Below are 16,251 nucleotides of genomic sequence, written 5' to 3'. Positions count from 1 at the left end.
GACATTATGGCTTTAGAGGCTGCTCCTGAAGCCTCCAAGTCCCTTCTCTGGTTGAATTCTATCTTTCTGTCCATGGGATCTTTGAGAAGGAAAATCCCCCTAGTCTACGCTGTCAGGATGGAGAGAGAATCTTTGGTTTCTCAGACGCTAGGATTTCATCAACTAAGTCTTCTCCCCTTTGTTGTGCATTTATACACTCATCTCTAAAGACCTCTTTGAAGGAGTGGTGTAGAGGGACGGCGAATTCTGTCTCAGTGCTTGAGAGGAGATTTTTGCCATGGGCTTTAGCCACTTGTTCTCTCTAGCTAGATATCAGTAGCACCCACCATGGTTTCTTCCCCATTGTTTCAAACACATCTCTGGGTCTGTGTAAAAACCTCTTCCTGTTCTTCTATCTCAGTGTTATTATGGGCTGAAGTCAAAAGTTCTGCTTTCTGGAGAAAGGTGTTAGAGCTGATGTCAGGAAAACAGGACCTAGATGGATTTTTAGCTCTTTTCCTCTGGTTTTTAGATTTTGTTCTTTGCCTTTTTGTGAACATTTTTGTCATCTTTTGAAGAGATTTTAGTTGTTCTCTTTTCTTGTCTGGTGTTCCCTTTTTGGTAACAACCTACATAAAGAGAAATATCCCTGTTGCGAACAAGGGAAGGCAGTAAGGATGACAAATTCCTTGCCAAGTGACTCATTTACTCATGTAAGAATCTGGAATGGGCCTTAAAACTTTTAAAGATGCTTTTGGGGAGCTTGGGTCTTTATCCATGAAGTTGCATGAGATCTTAATGGGTGAAGATGTTCTTGTCCTTTCATTGCTAGTGTTACTGAACTATGAAAATGAATGTATATTCAGAGCTGGGAAGAAAGCATGGGTGGCTCTGGAAAGGCCACTACATTGAGTGAGACAGCTGCACTATTACATCTTCATAGCCATAGGTATCACAAATTACACCTTTTATTCTATTGCTTTAAAGATATGAGCATCTGCCAGAAGTACCTTTTTTATGAGGGCTCATTGTTGTAGGTGCTACTTGTAAAATGGTATTTTTCTTGCTAAGCAGAAAAGCAGAAACAAATTACATTTTTAGCTTAATAGTAATTAATTTCTTAAAATTTCTCTGAAATTGTTGCTCAAAAAAGTACTAATATAATATAGTGCTGACTAAAGAACCAGCTATAGTGCAAACAGGTATTGGGCAAACTTTCCATACTGCTGCAAATTACAGATTCAGACCAAACTTTCCACCCTGCCCAGATGTTATATTCCCAGTCCTCTCTTGAATCAAGAATGGCAGCCAGGCCTAATTTTTGGAGGAGTATTTGTTATGTAGACTATTGGCTGCTAAAGAGACTTCTGTGAGACCCACTGAACTCATTTTCACTAGTAGTCCAAATTAATACATTTCTTGTTTTAACTCACGCCATACTTCTTAGTATGGGTTGAAATAACCTGTGTGAAAAACAATATAACAAAATGTTTGAGGACATTGCTTGCCTTTTCTTGAGTGTCTATTGATGGGATGAAGGGTAAATGGACACCAAAGAAAAGTGATTAATAGGTCATGCTTACTTCTTGGCATCTAGAGGGTAACTAAAAAAAAAAAAAATTACAAAAAAATTCTAACTGTAAGGGTAGTTAAGCTCTGGAATAGGCTTCCAGGGAGTTTGTGGAATCTGTTATTGGAAGTTTTAAAGAACAGGTTGAACAAACACCTGGAATCAGGAATGTTCTAGGTTTATTTGGTCCTGCTGTAGTGCAGATGGCAGGACTTGATGAGTTCCTGAGGTCTCTTCCAGCCCTACTTTTTTATGATTCTATGAAAATACACCATATCAAAACCAGAGCCCAGGAAGAATGTAACTTGTGAAAGGAGGTCATTGGGCATGACAGTTAGGATAAGATGGACGTCATGATGGACTATGAGCAAGATGCATACCATGCCCACTAATTGTAGCCTCCTCCAGTGACTAGGCAATGTGTTGACAGAGAATATTAGGTAACCAAGGACAGGCCAGTAAGTGAGCATGCTGCTAGAGATGGTTGTGAGTTGCTGGTGCTGGAGTTAATGAGTTAGGCAACTAATTCCTTTGGCAGGCTTCTGACAATCTCCGACCTTTCGCTCGAGTGAACAGACAGTGCAGTGAGGCTGTCACACAAAATCTCTTACTGATTATGTTCTCATATGTCACGCAGGGGCATCTTATGTGCACTGCAGGTACCAGCTTGCATGGGATAAAGCTTTTCAATATCCTACATCTCTCGCTACTATATGTACATTTTAAGGCTCTCCACATATTCGGAAAACCCAGATGGGTTAACATATAGGACCCCTCAGAGATTAGCCGCTAGGGGAACCATTAGAAGGAACTGATAGGAGGATCAGAACAGCTCCACTCTGCTTGAGCACCAAGTCCATTGGAGCACCAAGATGCTTTTCATGTAGTGGGGGTGGGTAGATAAACAAACAGCTCTGCTAGCCACCTCTAGATATAGCTAACAGAAAAGAATTTACACGCTTACTGCATGAACTTAAGTACTGTGGTTACATTTTTTAAAATCATCCTGGGGATTTATACACATCTTCTCTTAAAATTAATGAGAGACACAAGGTGGGTGAGATAATCTGTTCTAGTGGACCAACTTCTGTTGGTGAAAGAGACAAGTTTTTGAGAGCCACAGAGCTCTTCTTCAGGTCCATGGAGGTCAAAAGCTGGTCTCTTTCACCATGTCTCTCTCATACCCTGGGACCAACATGGCTACAACAACACTGCAAACTTTAAAACTAATGTAAGATGTTTGTCTAAATCTTCTAGAGAGCTGTGAAAACTTCAACTGGCACCTGTAATCAAGGGCATGTCCCAGCTGCATTTATGACATCTATACTGGTCGTGGTGCCACACCTCAAGCAACGTGGTGGATTTAAAGCCTTGTCTGTGTGAGAAAATTATACAATTTAACTAAATTGATTTAGACACTTATTTAGTTAGCCCCTTTTTATGGACACTTATTCTGGTATAAAAGTGCTTTATATGTATTTCACTTAAATTGATTCTTTACCATCTGGACTGCTCAATATTTAGTTATGCCCTTTTGGAAACAGAGTGTTTTTAAATAGAAGGGCCATTTGGGGAAAACAAAATTCTACAATAAATATGCTGCATTTTGACACATTCCTCCCAGCTCCTGAGCGTGGGAAGCAAAAAGTTAATGGCCAAAAAAGAAAAAGGAACAACATGCACAGAGTTCTCTAATATCAAAATATAGCAATTTATTCAAGACACTGAATATGATCTGTTGATTCTCTCCTTGAAACAAATGAGCTACAATACACAAGGTGATTTCTGAGAGTGTGCAGGTGGAGGGGAAACAAAACAGGGGTTGATGTTGTTTCAACAGAATCTGGGAAATGCTGAAATGAGAACCAAAGTCTGGCTGCAAGTCTGACACAGACAATAAAAACTGCAGAAACCAGAATTCAAAATTTCAGTGAGTGGCTGAAAGAACATTTCTGCAATTGACAAAGAACCACATTTTAAAAAAAAGTTAAAAAAAAGAAAAAGGAAAAGTAAACCGCAAAACCAAAGCAGACCCTTACATTTGACAAAGTGCACTTCACTTGGCTCTAAAATTACCTAGGTTTGTTTTTAATTTCTTTTTAAAAACAAATCAAAAGGAAATTCCTAAGATGTAGCATGGGGTTAGTGCGTGTTTAACCCTGTAACTGTCAGGCCCTTTAATGCCCCATAAGGGACCCAGTGTTTTCTACATTAAAGATGCAGTAACCTACATTAAAGAAGCAAAGCCTGGGCACGTGTTCAAAGGTTGCTATTTTATCTCAAGGCCAGTTCCATGCAGCCAGTAAAGGTAAAATTCCTGTAAGCATCCAGGAAGGTTAATGGGTCAGTCTGCAGGAGGCTAACAAAACGTGTATGTATACAGAATTCTTCTTTGGGACAATAGCGCCTTTCACATGAGAGAATTTGATACTTGCCAAATTCTGAAACTGTGCTTTACTCGCTTTCTTCTTTTTATGTAACTTAGCAGAGACAAGATGGTGTTAATTTAGATCATTTCAAAAATGAAACATGTTTCTTTGACACCCACAAAGTATCTCCCAGTTAAAATTCCTGGAACAGGCTCCATCAGATTTAGATATGTCTGTGTAACAAGAAAGCCAGGCCAAAAAAGCAACTGAACTAAAATCACCTATCCTGTCATCACCACATCTTGATGTTTGGCCTGTTCAAGAGTCACACAAACGGCAGACCCAAAAGAAGCACATTGCTGAGCATGTCTTCTGAGCCCCCCTAAATAGATGCTGCTTTCCTGTTATCCTTGAAAATTCAACCCAAGGCTCCTGTGCATCATAGGCACAGGCTTAAAATGAGAACCGTCAACACTCACAATGACACTAGTGAGTAATTACATCAGCAGTCCTTTATAAAACCTCACTGAACTTCTGTAATAAAGCTCAGTTCTCTCTTCTAACAAGGACTCTTTTTCCTATCAAGAGCTTAAACAGGTCAGCCGAGGCAGCTATTATAAAACAGTTCAAAAATGTCATCTGGGCATCTAAAGTCCAATGCTCTACGGATTTGTTACCTCAAGGAAAATAACTTTCCTTCTTCCCACCTTCCATTCTTTGGGGGTAAAAAAGAGCAACAGCAATCAACAACCAATATTCCACCTAAATGTTTCTACTTCAGGACCGAAACATCTGAATAGTTTAATTGTTTTAATTACTTTCTGATCTCCAATCGTACATCACAGGGCTTGTGATGAGTGAGCAGTGGTTAGTTCCTGTGAAAAGGCCAAGATAGTGTCAGCGTGTCACAGTAAAGAGAGAAAAACATCAGATGAAATAAAATATTAATTCCATATACTAAGTAACTTGGGCATTTTCATACCACTTTAAGCATTATGGGTCAGGGTCTTACAAATTACTCCTGTTGGGCAACCCCACTGAAAGAAACGGGTGAGATTCTGTGTGGCACCTCTGAGAGGCACAGCACTCAACTCGCTATGGAGGTGCTATGGTGGCTTTAAGCCACTTTTGCACTGTTCTGATCCTGGGCTGCTCCATGGGATGGAGAGGGCCCTGGCATGGTTTAGTTCTTAGGGCCTAAGTTATGGCCACCTCCTTGAACTACTCCATGGTCTACAGCACTGCCGGGAATCTCCACAGCACTGTATGCTGCAACCCTGCCCACGGCACACCTTTTCTGCCCCTAACCCTGTGCCCTCTGTCATCATGATTTGCAAAGCATCCCAGAAGGCAATCTGATAGCTGTCTTCTGCAGTGCCTATACTAGGGGAATCCAAAGGGGAAGAAGGGATCCTATTAAATCTGTGGTAAAAGTCCCATTGACTTAATGGGAAGAGGATCAGCCTAATGTGATGACTAGTGGAGTGAGGTATTATCTAGTCAGCATGGTCTAGATAATACTTAGTCCCCCCACGAGTGCAGGGGACTGGATTAGATGACCTCTTGAGGTCCCTTCCAGTCCTATGAACATGACTGAGAGTGACAGAATGCAGCCTTAATATGAATTTGGGACCATTTCTCCAAGAAAGAGCATATACAATTGTTTTCCTTTAATTACTACAGGTATTTGGGTATATGGACCCAAAGATATGAATTCTGTATATATAACCTCAAACTTCTGTATTCTTTTAATAAATGTACTTAGTCATACAGCCACAAAAATAAAAATTAGCCCATGTAAACTTCTGACTGCAGGAAGAGGTTATTGTTGTTTAAAACCTGATATTTGTTGTATGAAATGACATTTTCTTACAGCACTTTATGAGACAAAGGAGAGGAAAATGATACTGCATCTTTAATGTACCGTGGATTCCACTTGAGTCATTCTTTTGCTTGAATTACACAAAGCAGTCTACGTTTGGTGGCTATTTTAGGCTTTTAAAATTATGTTTAACATAAAAAATATTTTTTTCCAAAAATACACTGGGTTCTCTCTCTTAAAAGTCATCTTTTGCCTGTAAAAATCTTCCGCAGCACTGCATTCTTATATAAAGCACTTATTACACAATTTGCTGAAAGTGCCCTTGAGATGCTAAGATCTGAAGCATGGAGGGATTTTAAAAAAATAGGCGGGGGGGGGGGGGAACGGAGAAAGAGGAGAAGCAGACTGTCGAAATTTTTTGTTGTCATGTCCAACTGGCTGCATCTACTGTGGGCACACAGGAGGGGGAAGGAGGGAGAGAGAGAGAGAGAGAAACAAGAAGGAGAAGGGAAGGAAAAAAAAAAAAATCAGTTCCAACCTAAGCCTGGGATACTCCAGGACATAATATTCCAGCTGATAGAAAAACCACTGAACAAAAAAGTAGTCTAGAAAATAGAAAGTGTTGTGATTACAAAGTTGCGCGTTTCATCAGTACAAACTGGTCTTTGAATGTCCTTTGGGAGAGCAACTGTAGTGTCCAAATTGGAAGGAAAAAAATACACCACCACATGGAGGAGGATTTTTTTTTTCCCTTTTGGTTTATCACAGCATTTCGCTTAGTTTGTTTCTTTATTATTATTTTTTGGCACAGCTTTTTTTTTTTTTTCCAGCCATCAAAGCAAGTTCTCAGATGCAAGTCAAACAGTGCAGTCTCTAGTTGGTGGCTTCATGCTTCCAAGGCTGAATATTCCAGGTGAAAACCATCCTCTCTCCCTCTCAAGTGACTGTGTTTTTACTCCTTGATGAAGGTTATGGGCAAAATACTAGACTTCTGTGGCCAGGGAGAGTTGGTTTCATTGTACACACTAACTTTTTTCAAGTTTGTACAGTTCTGGAGCTGTTAAGAATAGTTTTGAAGAGTGCTTCTCCCCACACATTCACTGCTGGTCCATTTGAAATTTCTCCTAAAACACTTCACCTTTACTTCCGCAGATCTAGAACACAAACCTAGAGGTGGAGAAAGAAAAGACCCACGAGTTAGAAACATTTCTGAAGCTTATTCCGAATTCTTAACGTGTGTGTGCTCAGGTTCTAAATTTGTAATAACGCAATTTACCAATAACTTAGATAATGCATCATGGAATACTGACTGGGGGAGAATTCTGCATTCACTAGCTAATGAGTGAGTTGTTTCTCATCTCTACTTGTTATGGTTCTACATGATAATCTGCAGGATTTACTCTTTAAGGGTCATGGTGGAGAAAGAAACAGTAGTGTTTGTATTTCTTTAATCATAAATATATTTCAAATAAAAGGTGGCAATCAAGGAAATGTGCGTTGAGGGGCCTGATACAAAGCCGCTTCAAGTAAATGGAAAGACACCATCTACTTCATGGAGCATTGAACTGGGCCCTAAATAAGGGAACACACCCACCCACCTCTGAGCTTTGTCCAGAGAGGGCAACAGTGCACAGAATTTGTGTTGGCCTTTGCACAGGATTTTCCCCAAAATATTTACAATGAATGAATACAAATGTTTACCGATCCGTCTGATGCACTTGCTCCCACTTTGTCTCCTCTAGCATTCCAACAGACTTCAAAGATCCCTCCAGTGCCTCTGTAGCTATGTACTAGAGTTCCGCTCTAGAAAGCAAACCAATTTGCAAGATTTGACGTTTAAAATATTTTATTTTTATGTGGGCACTTATGGTTGTGGGTTTGCTGTGAGGTGCATTGGTGCCTACACTGTGAGGCACAAATACCAGGGGTGAAATCCTGGAACTATTCAGGTCAATGAGAGTTTTGCCATTGACTTCAATAGGACCAGGATTTCACCCAGTTGTCCTGTGAAGAGTTGGGATCCATATTGTATACACACTTGTCTGTAGCCCCATCCCAAATCCACCATCCCCACTCACTGGTGGGAACCACACCAGTTTCACTGCCAGGAGGGTCCCTGTGGTTTCTAATAGAGAAAGAAATATTGAAAATTCATGTCCTGAACATTTTTACTTCTTAGGAAAAAAAGAATGCTGTATATAAACAAGCATAGCTCAAATCGTTCAGCTTGTTCCTGGAGCAAGCTCTGCTAGGAAGTCACTATCAGCCCAAAGAGCTTTCTGGGCATTAGTCTGCAAAGAAGTAACTCCAAGTATCCCACTTTTTCACAGAGCCCTGTTATCCTGTACAACATCAGATCCACGTATCTTTGTGATGATAATCTCTTCACAAATATGCAATACTCTAAAAAATTAGTCCTGTGCATATCTGAATCTCAAATGAACCCAGCTTGCTGCGTAATAGGAGCATCAATCATTTCTAAAGGCTGCTGCACTGGCAGCTTGACACGCCTCATGTGCCCAGTGCAGTTTCATCTGCACACCAACATCAAATTGAGACAACTGATTTTCTTGGCACAGTTCCACATTCAATGAACCTTTGGCAAAAACGTGAAAGGACAGGCACCTCATTATCTCACACCATCAGCTCAAAAGGTTTTCATGTCACGGTCAGGTTCACAAATTCAGTACATACAGATACATACATTTTCCATTTATCATTTCTGTTATTAACGTTCCAGCTAAACCGCTTTTCATTAGTGTGTGTGAATCGAATGAGTACCTGAGTATTCCATATATGGACACATTTGTCAAAGGACCCACTGGCCAGGTATTTCCCATCAGGACTAAAAGCTACACTGTAGACAGGTTCTTGATGTTTGGTTAATGTATGAATGCAGACTCCTCGTTCAACATCCCACAGCCGAACAGTAGAATCGAATGAAGCACTACAGGAAAGAGTCAAACACAAGTGGGTGCTGACTAGGGAACTAGTTTATCTGCAGTTTGCAAAGATACTGTAAACAACTCGTGAGGACACATCCCACCTACAAACAAATGTGCACCAATACTTCCAACAGGAGAGGTATGGAAGGACTGAGATCTATCAAACCCTCTTAAGTGAAACAAATTTATTACGGTGAATGTGCATATTTGGAGCCTTTGGCTTCATGGGGGGAGTGGGGGGAAAGCGGGTTGTGGGTAGAAGTAGGAATATAGGAATTGCCTTACTGGATCAGACCAGCTGTTCATCTAGTCCAGTATCTTGTCTCTGACAGTGGCCATTACCTGCTACTTTGGAGGAAGGCTGAAGTAACTCTATAGTGGACAGGTTTCGGATAACATGCCCCAGGGAAAGTTTCTTCCTAAGAGAATTTGATCTCTTATCTAACAAATGAATTTTGCTTCATATTCTCTAGCATAGTGGTCCTTTACCTTCTTTCACCCTCTGCCCAGAAATTACTCATCGTTTCTTACCACAATCCACCTAAATCCGACGTTGTGGACTAAGGGAACACAGGAGAAATCCCCTGTATTGTATAAAAAACCCCCAAACCCAACAATCCTCCCTCCAAACAAAACAAAACTACTTGACCAACAAAATAGATAAATTTAAGAGGCAACCCCGCGAGGATATCATACAGAAGATATGGTCATTATGTGCCAATTAGCTAATCAATCCAGTGGTCCAGGCATCGATTGACATTCCTAAGATTAAACCGTTGTCTAAAACTGGACGAAGTTAAATCTTGAATGAATTTCTTTAGGTGAAAGTTTAACAGGCATCCAAGTTGTTCCACACCACTTACCAGAACTATAAAAAAATATCAATATCTATGCAGTTTTGCTTGATGGCTCTCATTAGAGTACATCCAATTGGTTTAATGGACTGCCAGATCCATACATTAGAGGGCTTCAATTAAACAGATTCATTTATATATACCAGATGCCTGGGTGTTGGGTGCAGTGGCAACTGTATCCTTTTTTTACTAAAGTACACCTCTACCCCGATATAACACGACCCGATATAACGCAGGTTCGCATACAACGCGGGAAAGCTCCGACACGCAGCTCTGAGCAGCGTGTTGAGCGTGCCGGGCTGGGGCCGAAGGGTTGGATAAGGGGCAGAGGGTCTCGGGGGCGGTCAGGGGCTCCCTCCCCCCCGCAGGGTCTGGGAGGCAGGAGCTGTGGGGGGCACTTTTGGGGGCCCTGCAGTCCCAGAGTGGCCCAGGGGATTAGTGAGGGGCTGGGAGCAGCCTGCTCCGCTTCCCTCGCCCCGGCCCCAGATGTGTCACTCAGGGGAGGGGGCTTGTGGGAAGGGATCTCCCCCCGCACTCACCGGCAGTGGCGGAAGCGGAGCAGCCCGGCCCCAGCCCGCTCCACTCCACCAGCTCCCAGCCGTGGTGCTCTGCTTCCTGCCGCAGGTGAGTGCGGGACCTTTCCCCAATCCCCCCCCCCCCCCCCCAGCGACACAGCTGGGGCTGGGACAAGGAAAGCAGAGAGGGCTGGGGCCGTGTCGCTCCGCTTCCCACTGCCGGTGAGTGCAGAGGACGACCTTTCTCCAACCTCCCTGCGCTCACTGGCGGCGGGAAGCAGAGCGCCGCGGCTGGGAGCTGGCAGAGTGGAGCGGGCTGGGGCTGCATCACTCCTCTTCCCGCCGCTGCCGGTGAGTGCCTGTCAGGGGGCGGGGGGGGGGGGTTTGGATAGGGGTCGGAGCAGTCAGGGGACAGGGGGGTTGAGTAGGGGGTGCAGTCCTGGGGGTATTTAGGGATGGGGGGTCTCTGGAGGGGGCGGTCAGGGAACAAGGAACAGAGGGGGCCAAAGCAAGTTCGATATAACGCGGTCTCACCTATAACGTGGTGAGATTTTTTGTCTCCCGAGGACCGCGTTATATTGGGGTGGAGGAGTAGTTTAAAAATTAAACACTATCTGGCTTAATTTTCCATGTTTGTTGTACGTTTCCTCCCTCTTTGGTCAATCCCCGCTCATCCACTAACAGAAATGATTTTCAGTCTTATTTGCAGATAGCCCAGTAACAAGCATCAGCAGGAGAGGAGGTGGTTTTGTTTTTACCTGGCTAACATGATGTTGGAGTTTGGGTTACTGGTGCCTGGTCCTGTAGGACTCCATTTGATAGTATAAATCTCTTTGCTGTGAGCCTGAAGGTCATGTACACATGTATCTTGCTTCATACTCCAAATCTATGCCAGGTGAATCGGAAAAAAATCAGCCAGGTATCTAAACTTTGCAATCTTTTCTCAACTCCTGGTTTTCAATCCTTCCTTTTCTGTTTGTATATGACAATCATATATATATTGCACACGCGCGCGCACTTACAGCATAGCAAAGGAATTTAAATATAGCTTATTTACATAACAATTTGCTAATTGCCATACGTACATCTACACACTTTACATTACATATTGTGAGAGAAAGGCCTTGCAAATTTAACTGTGTTTATTCACTAGATCAAGAAAGGCTGACAATTGTTGTCCTGGCCATGGAATCTAACCTGAATTTATATTACATGTTTCAATCCTAGTGTGAATTTGTCAAAACCATTTTAAGTATGGCTTAGATAAATCTTGATTGTTCCAAGCATCCTGCTGGTATTCTGATTTGTTTTACTGATGTCTTTAATAACATGTCTGATGGAATCAAATCAATAATTTATGCACTATTATGCAAGTCAATATTTCAATATCAGAGAAAGAATAAGTTGAATGGAAATGACATGTTTTATAGTGAAACTGCTCTGCAGCTGCCTGACAAACCAAAACCCCTCAACTAATTTTTAGGGGGGAAAATAATCCAAAATTACAGATATTCAGTGGTAGAGAGATGCTGGAAAAGCAATAATGCTCAAACTCACTGGATATAAATTAGCAGCAGGAGAACAAGCCAATGTGTTTGTGAGCCACATATACAGCAGTGTAGAATCAATAATGAGGAATATGAGACCACAATTTGGAAACAGCACATGCTTTTGGGCATCTAAGTAACAGAAAGCTGTGGAGAAATGGGGTGAAATTCAGAGAAGAGCAACAGAAGTGATTAAGGAACTGGAGGGATTGAGTTCTGAGAAAATCGTTAAGAGAAATGACTAAATATGGATAAATAATTTATTAAAATGTATATGGGTGTGGGTGGACAGAAGAACCATCTAACAAATATCTGAGGCGTATAAAGCACCAAGGAGTTAGAGGGTGAAACTGAGCAAAATATTATTTAGGCTGAACATGATGATCATGATGGTCCCTTCTGGTCTTAAAGTTTCTCAGTATAGAATTTATAATTGAGAGATCCTTTCAGGGTTTGTCTGCACTTAAAAGTTTTGCCTCTTTAAATATTCTGATGCTTATACTGGTACAGTTTATTCTGGTTTGGGAACCAAAATAAGCTACACTGGGTAAGGCATCTTTACACTGGTATAACTCCATCTGTACTAGGGCTTTTGCCAGTATAACTACGTCAGCAAACAAAAACAAAAAACAAAAAAACACATTACTTACTGACAATTATATTTTTTAACTATTGAGTGTGGATCAGGCTTTAGACTGGAACAGTTTTCCAGGTGAAATGGTGAAAACCTTATTGGCGTATTCACTGTAAACTATGGTGATTAAACACTTGTTAATGTACAGTGAGGATCAGTCCTGTGTTGGCAGGGAGACAGGATGAACTAAAATATGGTCTTCAGTTCAAACTGCTAGAATTCCATCACAGTGACATATTGACAGTAGATCCTAATTGAAATAGTATGCTCAAGTTTTCTTTCTGCTTCTCTTTCATTCTTATTTCACTCAAAAATGGTAAGATGAAACCACCATTCATGCAGAGAGTTTTAATAGTATGGTAGCATCAGGCTGGGGAAAAAAAATGTCAACAGAGACGAAAAGGTCTTTTTTAACTACATGAATGGAAAACCTTATAAAGTAAATTTCTCCAGGGGAAAAATACTGAGCAGTCTGGAGGCAAGCCATCAAATTACATTACCTTTAATGTCATATCATCAGAGCAGGACGCTAGTAGCATACCAGAAGGGTCCCATTTAATTGCATTGACTTCATTCTGAAATAAAGATTGATTTTCTAAGTGAACATTCCAAGTTGCCTGCATTGTGCCTGGCACCCAGCAGAGGGCACTCAAGTGTTATTACTCCTACAAGTGAAACTATTGAAAATTACATTCCATTCTTCATTACCTTACATGTGAAGACATCCCTTTTCACATCCCACTATCCAAATACATATGAGGAAGGGAAACCAATTTTTTGTGTCAATGAATGATCCACACAATTAGCTACCATGTTCCTGACATAACTGGTGTCAGGAGCAAAGTCTGGCAATCATCAGATTCTTCCTACACGACAGAATATTTGACAAACCCTAGTCCCAGACCATTTAATGGTGCAACAATTAGATAATTTAAAATAATTTCTGAGGTTGACATTCCATTAATCTAACAAATACTTTTCCTTAAGAATATATATGTATATACCTACGCACATACACACACAAAGTTCTACGGACTAGTCTCAAATAGTGCAACTCTTCAGAGGTGCTTTGTCTATACCAGTGTGTGTACTAATGTACTAAGACAAAATGAAACTTGGAGCATTAGCTGGTTTGTGGTCCTTAAACCGGATCAACTTCAAAACCACCTTTCAGTCTGAAAACTTTGTTATCCACTATTTGTACCAACACCTGCAGTGACGATAACTATATGAAGTTAGAGGACATTTTTTTCTTTGTTTTTCTCCAGTTTACTTTGTGTATTTGACTACACTTGGTGTGTAATCAAACCCACTGTTTCCCCTATCTAGTCAGCCAGTTCCCCTGTTTCCTATGGGTCTTTCACATGCTAACAGGGGGGAAGAAAAGCATTTTTAAAAGAGAAAAATGTGTTGTGGGAACATAGTAATTGGGCGGAGTACTTGGTGGCAGGGATAGTACCTGTAACTATTTTTAACTCATTTCCCCCCTCAGATACAGACACACAATTTCAGCTGTAGTTAACAGGAGTTGCACACATATATTTGAGGGCAGGATTTGCCTCATGTGCAGAACGGAGCAGTCAGTCCACTCAATAGAAAACATCAGCCTATGGATGAACGCCTAATGTGGAGGCAGCATCACCTTTTGAGAAAACATCAGCTTAATTGAGAACTGTAGCCATCGTGATTAGCAATCAGTCTCCATGTGGACCAATTCTCCCTCAGGCAGAGGTGGCCACCTGAGAGGAGTTACGAAGTAATTTCATATGGTAGAATAGCTCAGCAGTGTTCTTGTGAAAGAAAATCTGCAGCATTAGCCTGTGGCTACCATTAAATAGTCACAAAGAGAGATAGTCAAGAAGAGAAAAAAATGAGGAGTCTATTTAGGTATATAGGCAGGTGGGGAATGGAGAGAAGGATGAGAGAAGTACCTATTAATGGATCTTATCCTACTCAACCCAATTCATTCTACAACTGAACGATGGTTAAAAGTAAATTGTTCCCTTCCTCCTTGTAATTCACATCACGTTGTTAAAGAGACTACAAAAGCGGTAGATGAAATTGTACTGATGTATTTTTGAGTCCTTAGAGTCGGTTACATGTAAATACCCTCACTGTGTAAGCTGTGGGTTTTGCCTGCATGTTGTGATTTAGAACAGTGAATCTCTTTTCAAAGACAGAGAGTCATTTTTACAGAGTACGTCTTTGGGGAAGGAAAGGGATAGAAACACTGTTGGTCCTAGAACACAGATGCTGTTTAACATCACCAGCTACCACCATGCTCACATGCTAGTAATGACTCCTAAAATTTCAAATTCTTTAAACTTACTGTGTGTCCTTGAAAGGTTTTGACTGGGCGATCACAGCCAAGTCTGCATACGTGAATGCACATGTCAGTACTGCAGGAGGCAAAAGTAGTGTTGTTCTGCCAGTCTACATCCAGAGCAGGGGCTGTGAAGCACAAACAAAAGAGTGAATGTTAGGAAATATGGCAAAGAAACAGCTACCCAAATCATTCTCCCCATGCCACCAACTTGACCAAGGGCACCAGTTAGTGATTGGCCTATTATAGATCTGGAACAGTTCATTGCTATGTGGATGTCAGATATGAAAAGAAATACACAGTAGTTCAGTAGTTGTTCTAGGGACTCTGTTTATTAGCTACCTAGCAATGGGTACCATGGATGCTTCATATGGCACCTTCCTATTAGACTCCTTAGGTGATGACCAGATTTAAGCCTATAGTTGTGTGCACTTTTGTTAATCTGGTTTTAACTTGTTTTATATATAGATGTAGTTTAATTTGGTAAGGAACCAACTTAAGATAAAGTGATTAAGTCAAATTAAAAATGTCACAAAGGTTTTTGCAGTGCCTTAACTAAATTGTTTTTGAAACCAATTTAAAGTTAAACCAGTACAACTTTGACTGTAGACAAGGCCTACCACAGTTGTTTTCTTTTGTTGCTAAAGACAGATTTTAGCCACCCCTCTGAAGGATGGAATGAGATCTGTTAACAAAGGTATTAGTTTTCATTCTCAGGACACTTATTATGTATGTGTCAGTAACAATGACAATCTAACAGGATTTAGGAAGGGGTTAAAGTTGAATTTATTTGGGGTGAGCATATAATGTAGGTTTATCATTAAAATGGTGGCGAGACCGCCGAAATTTTTTATCCAATGTTGTTCTGAGCAACGTTTTTTACGTATAAAGATGGAAGTATGTCTCCTTTGGAAACCAAAAAATCTACTACATTTAATATATTTTGTTTTGACTTTATTCTCATGAAACTAAGCACCTTTGAGTAAATATGTGTAATATCTAAAAATGACAGGAGAGCACATGCCTCGTGAACCATCATGGGGCTTTCTTCAACCCTCTCAATTAAAAAAAATACAGCTACACTGGCAAGGCAGAAATGCTTCACAGAAAAACATCACGTATAGAATTAATGATGAAACGGAGGAATTCTGTGAAAGAGGGGAGGCATTCTGTTTGACGGAAAGCATGCGTGTTTAAGAGAGATCACTGTAGAGATGAGGGCTCAGTGTGATTAGAGAGAGGATCATGAAGCAGCCCAGGATTCTGTTTACACAATGTTTCTCTGCTATTATTTTTCAGCTGCACAATTTTGCATCATTGTTTTAAAGTCAATAAAATGTATCCAAATCAACATCAGTACCCTTTTTCTGGGGCTAATAGAAAGAATGAGAAATTGCGGTCCAAAAGTAATTTTCAGAAAGCTGGGTGCACCTAAAGTTATGGAATTACAAAGGAAGTATCATTTGAATCATAAACGTGTTGCTAGGGTGACCCCATAATATTGGTAGAATTTCATATTCACTGGTGGGGTTTATTTTATTTAATCATATGTTTACTCAGAATATAAGTAAATAAAATGTACTGGAAATAATAGCCAACTATGCTGTATGAAAATGGGTAACCTGACTATCAAAACAGATGTCTGTAATAACCACAGCGATTATTAGCCAACTGCTTAAAACAAAAGGTTACA

General features: G+C 40.8%; 1 protein-coding gene across 7 annotated transcripts in view; it reads right to left on the bottom strand.

Annotated features, from left to right (window-relative positions):
* Nucleotides 1–3,236: 3,236 nt before the first annotated feature.
* The window catches only part of TBL1X (transducin beta like 1 X-linked), a 255,936-nt gene continuing 242,921 nt past the window's right edge, over nt 3,237–16,251 (bottom strand). For all 7 annotated transcript variants that reach the window (XM_048860439.2, XM_048860448.2, XM_048860419.2 and 4 more), the window contains 6 exons: nt 14,565–14,686; nt 12,736–12,810; nt 10,813–10,940; nt 8,522–8,687; nt 7,442–7,543; nt 3,237–6,907 (listed from right to left, as the gene is read on the bottom strand). In XM_048860439.2, the coding sequence (XP_048716396.1) occupies nt 6,881–6,907; nt 7,442–7,543; nt 8,522–8,687; nt 10,813–10,940; nt 12,736–12,810; nt 14,565–14,686 (620 nt within the window). In that variant the 3' untranslated portion in view covers nt 3,237–6,880. The remainder of the gene's footprint in view (nt 6,908–7,441; nt 7,544–8,521; nt 8,688–10,812; nt 10,941–12,735; nt 12,811–14,564; nt 14,687–16,251) is intronic.

Source organism: Caretta caretta, chromosome 1 (assembly GCF_965140235.1).
Source record: "Caretta caretta isolate rCarCar2 chromosome 1, rCarCar1.hap1, whole genome shotgun sequence".
Classification (NCBI taxonomy): Eukaryota; Metazoa; Chordata; order Testudines; family Cheloniidae; genus Caretta; species Caretta caretta.
Note: the sequence above shows the minus strand (reverse complement) of the source record. Positions and strands in the feature narration are given on the sequence as shown.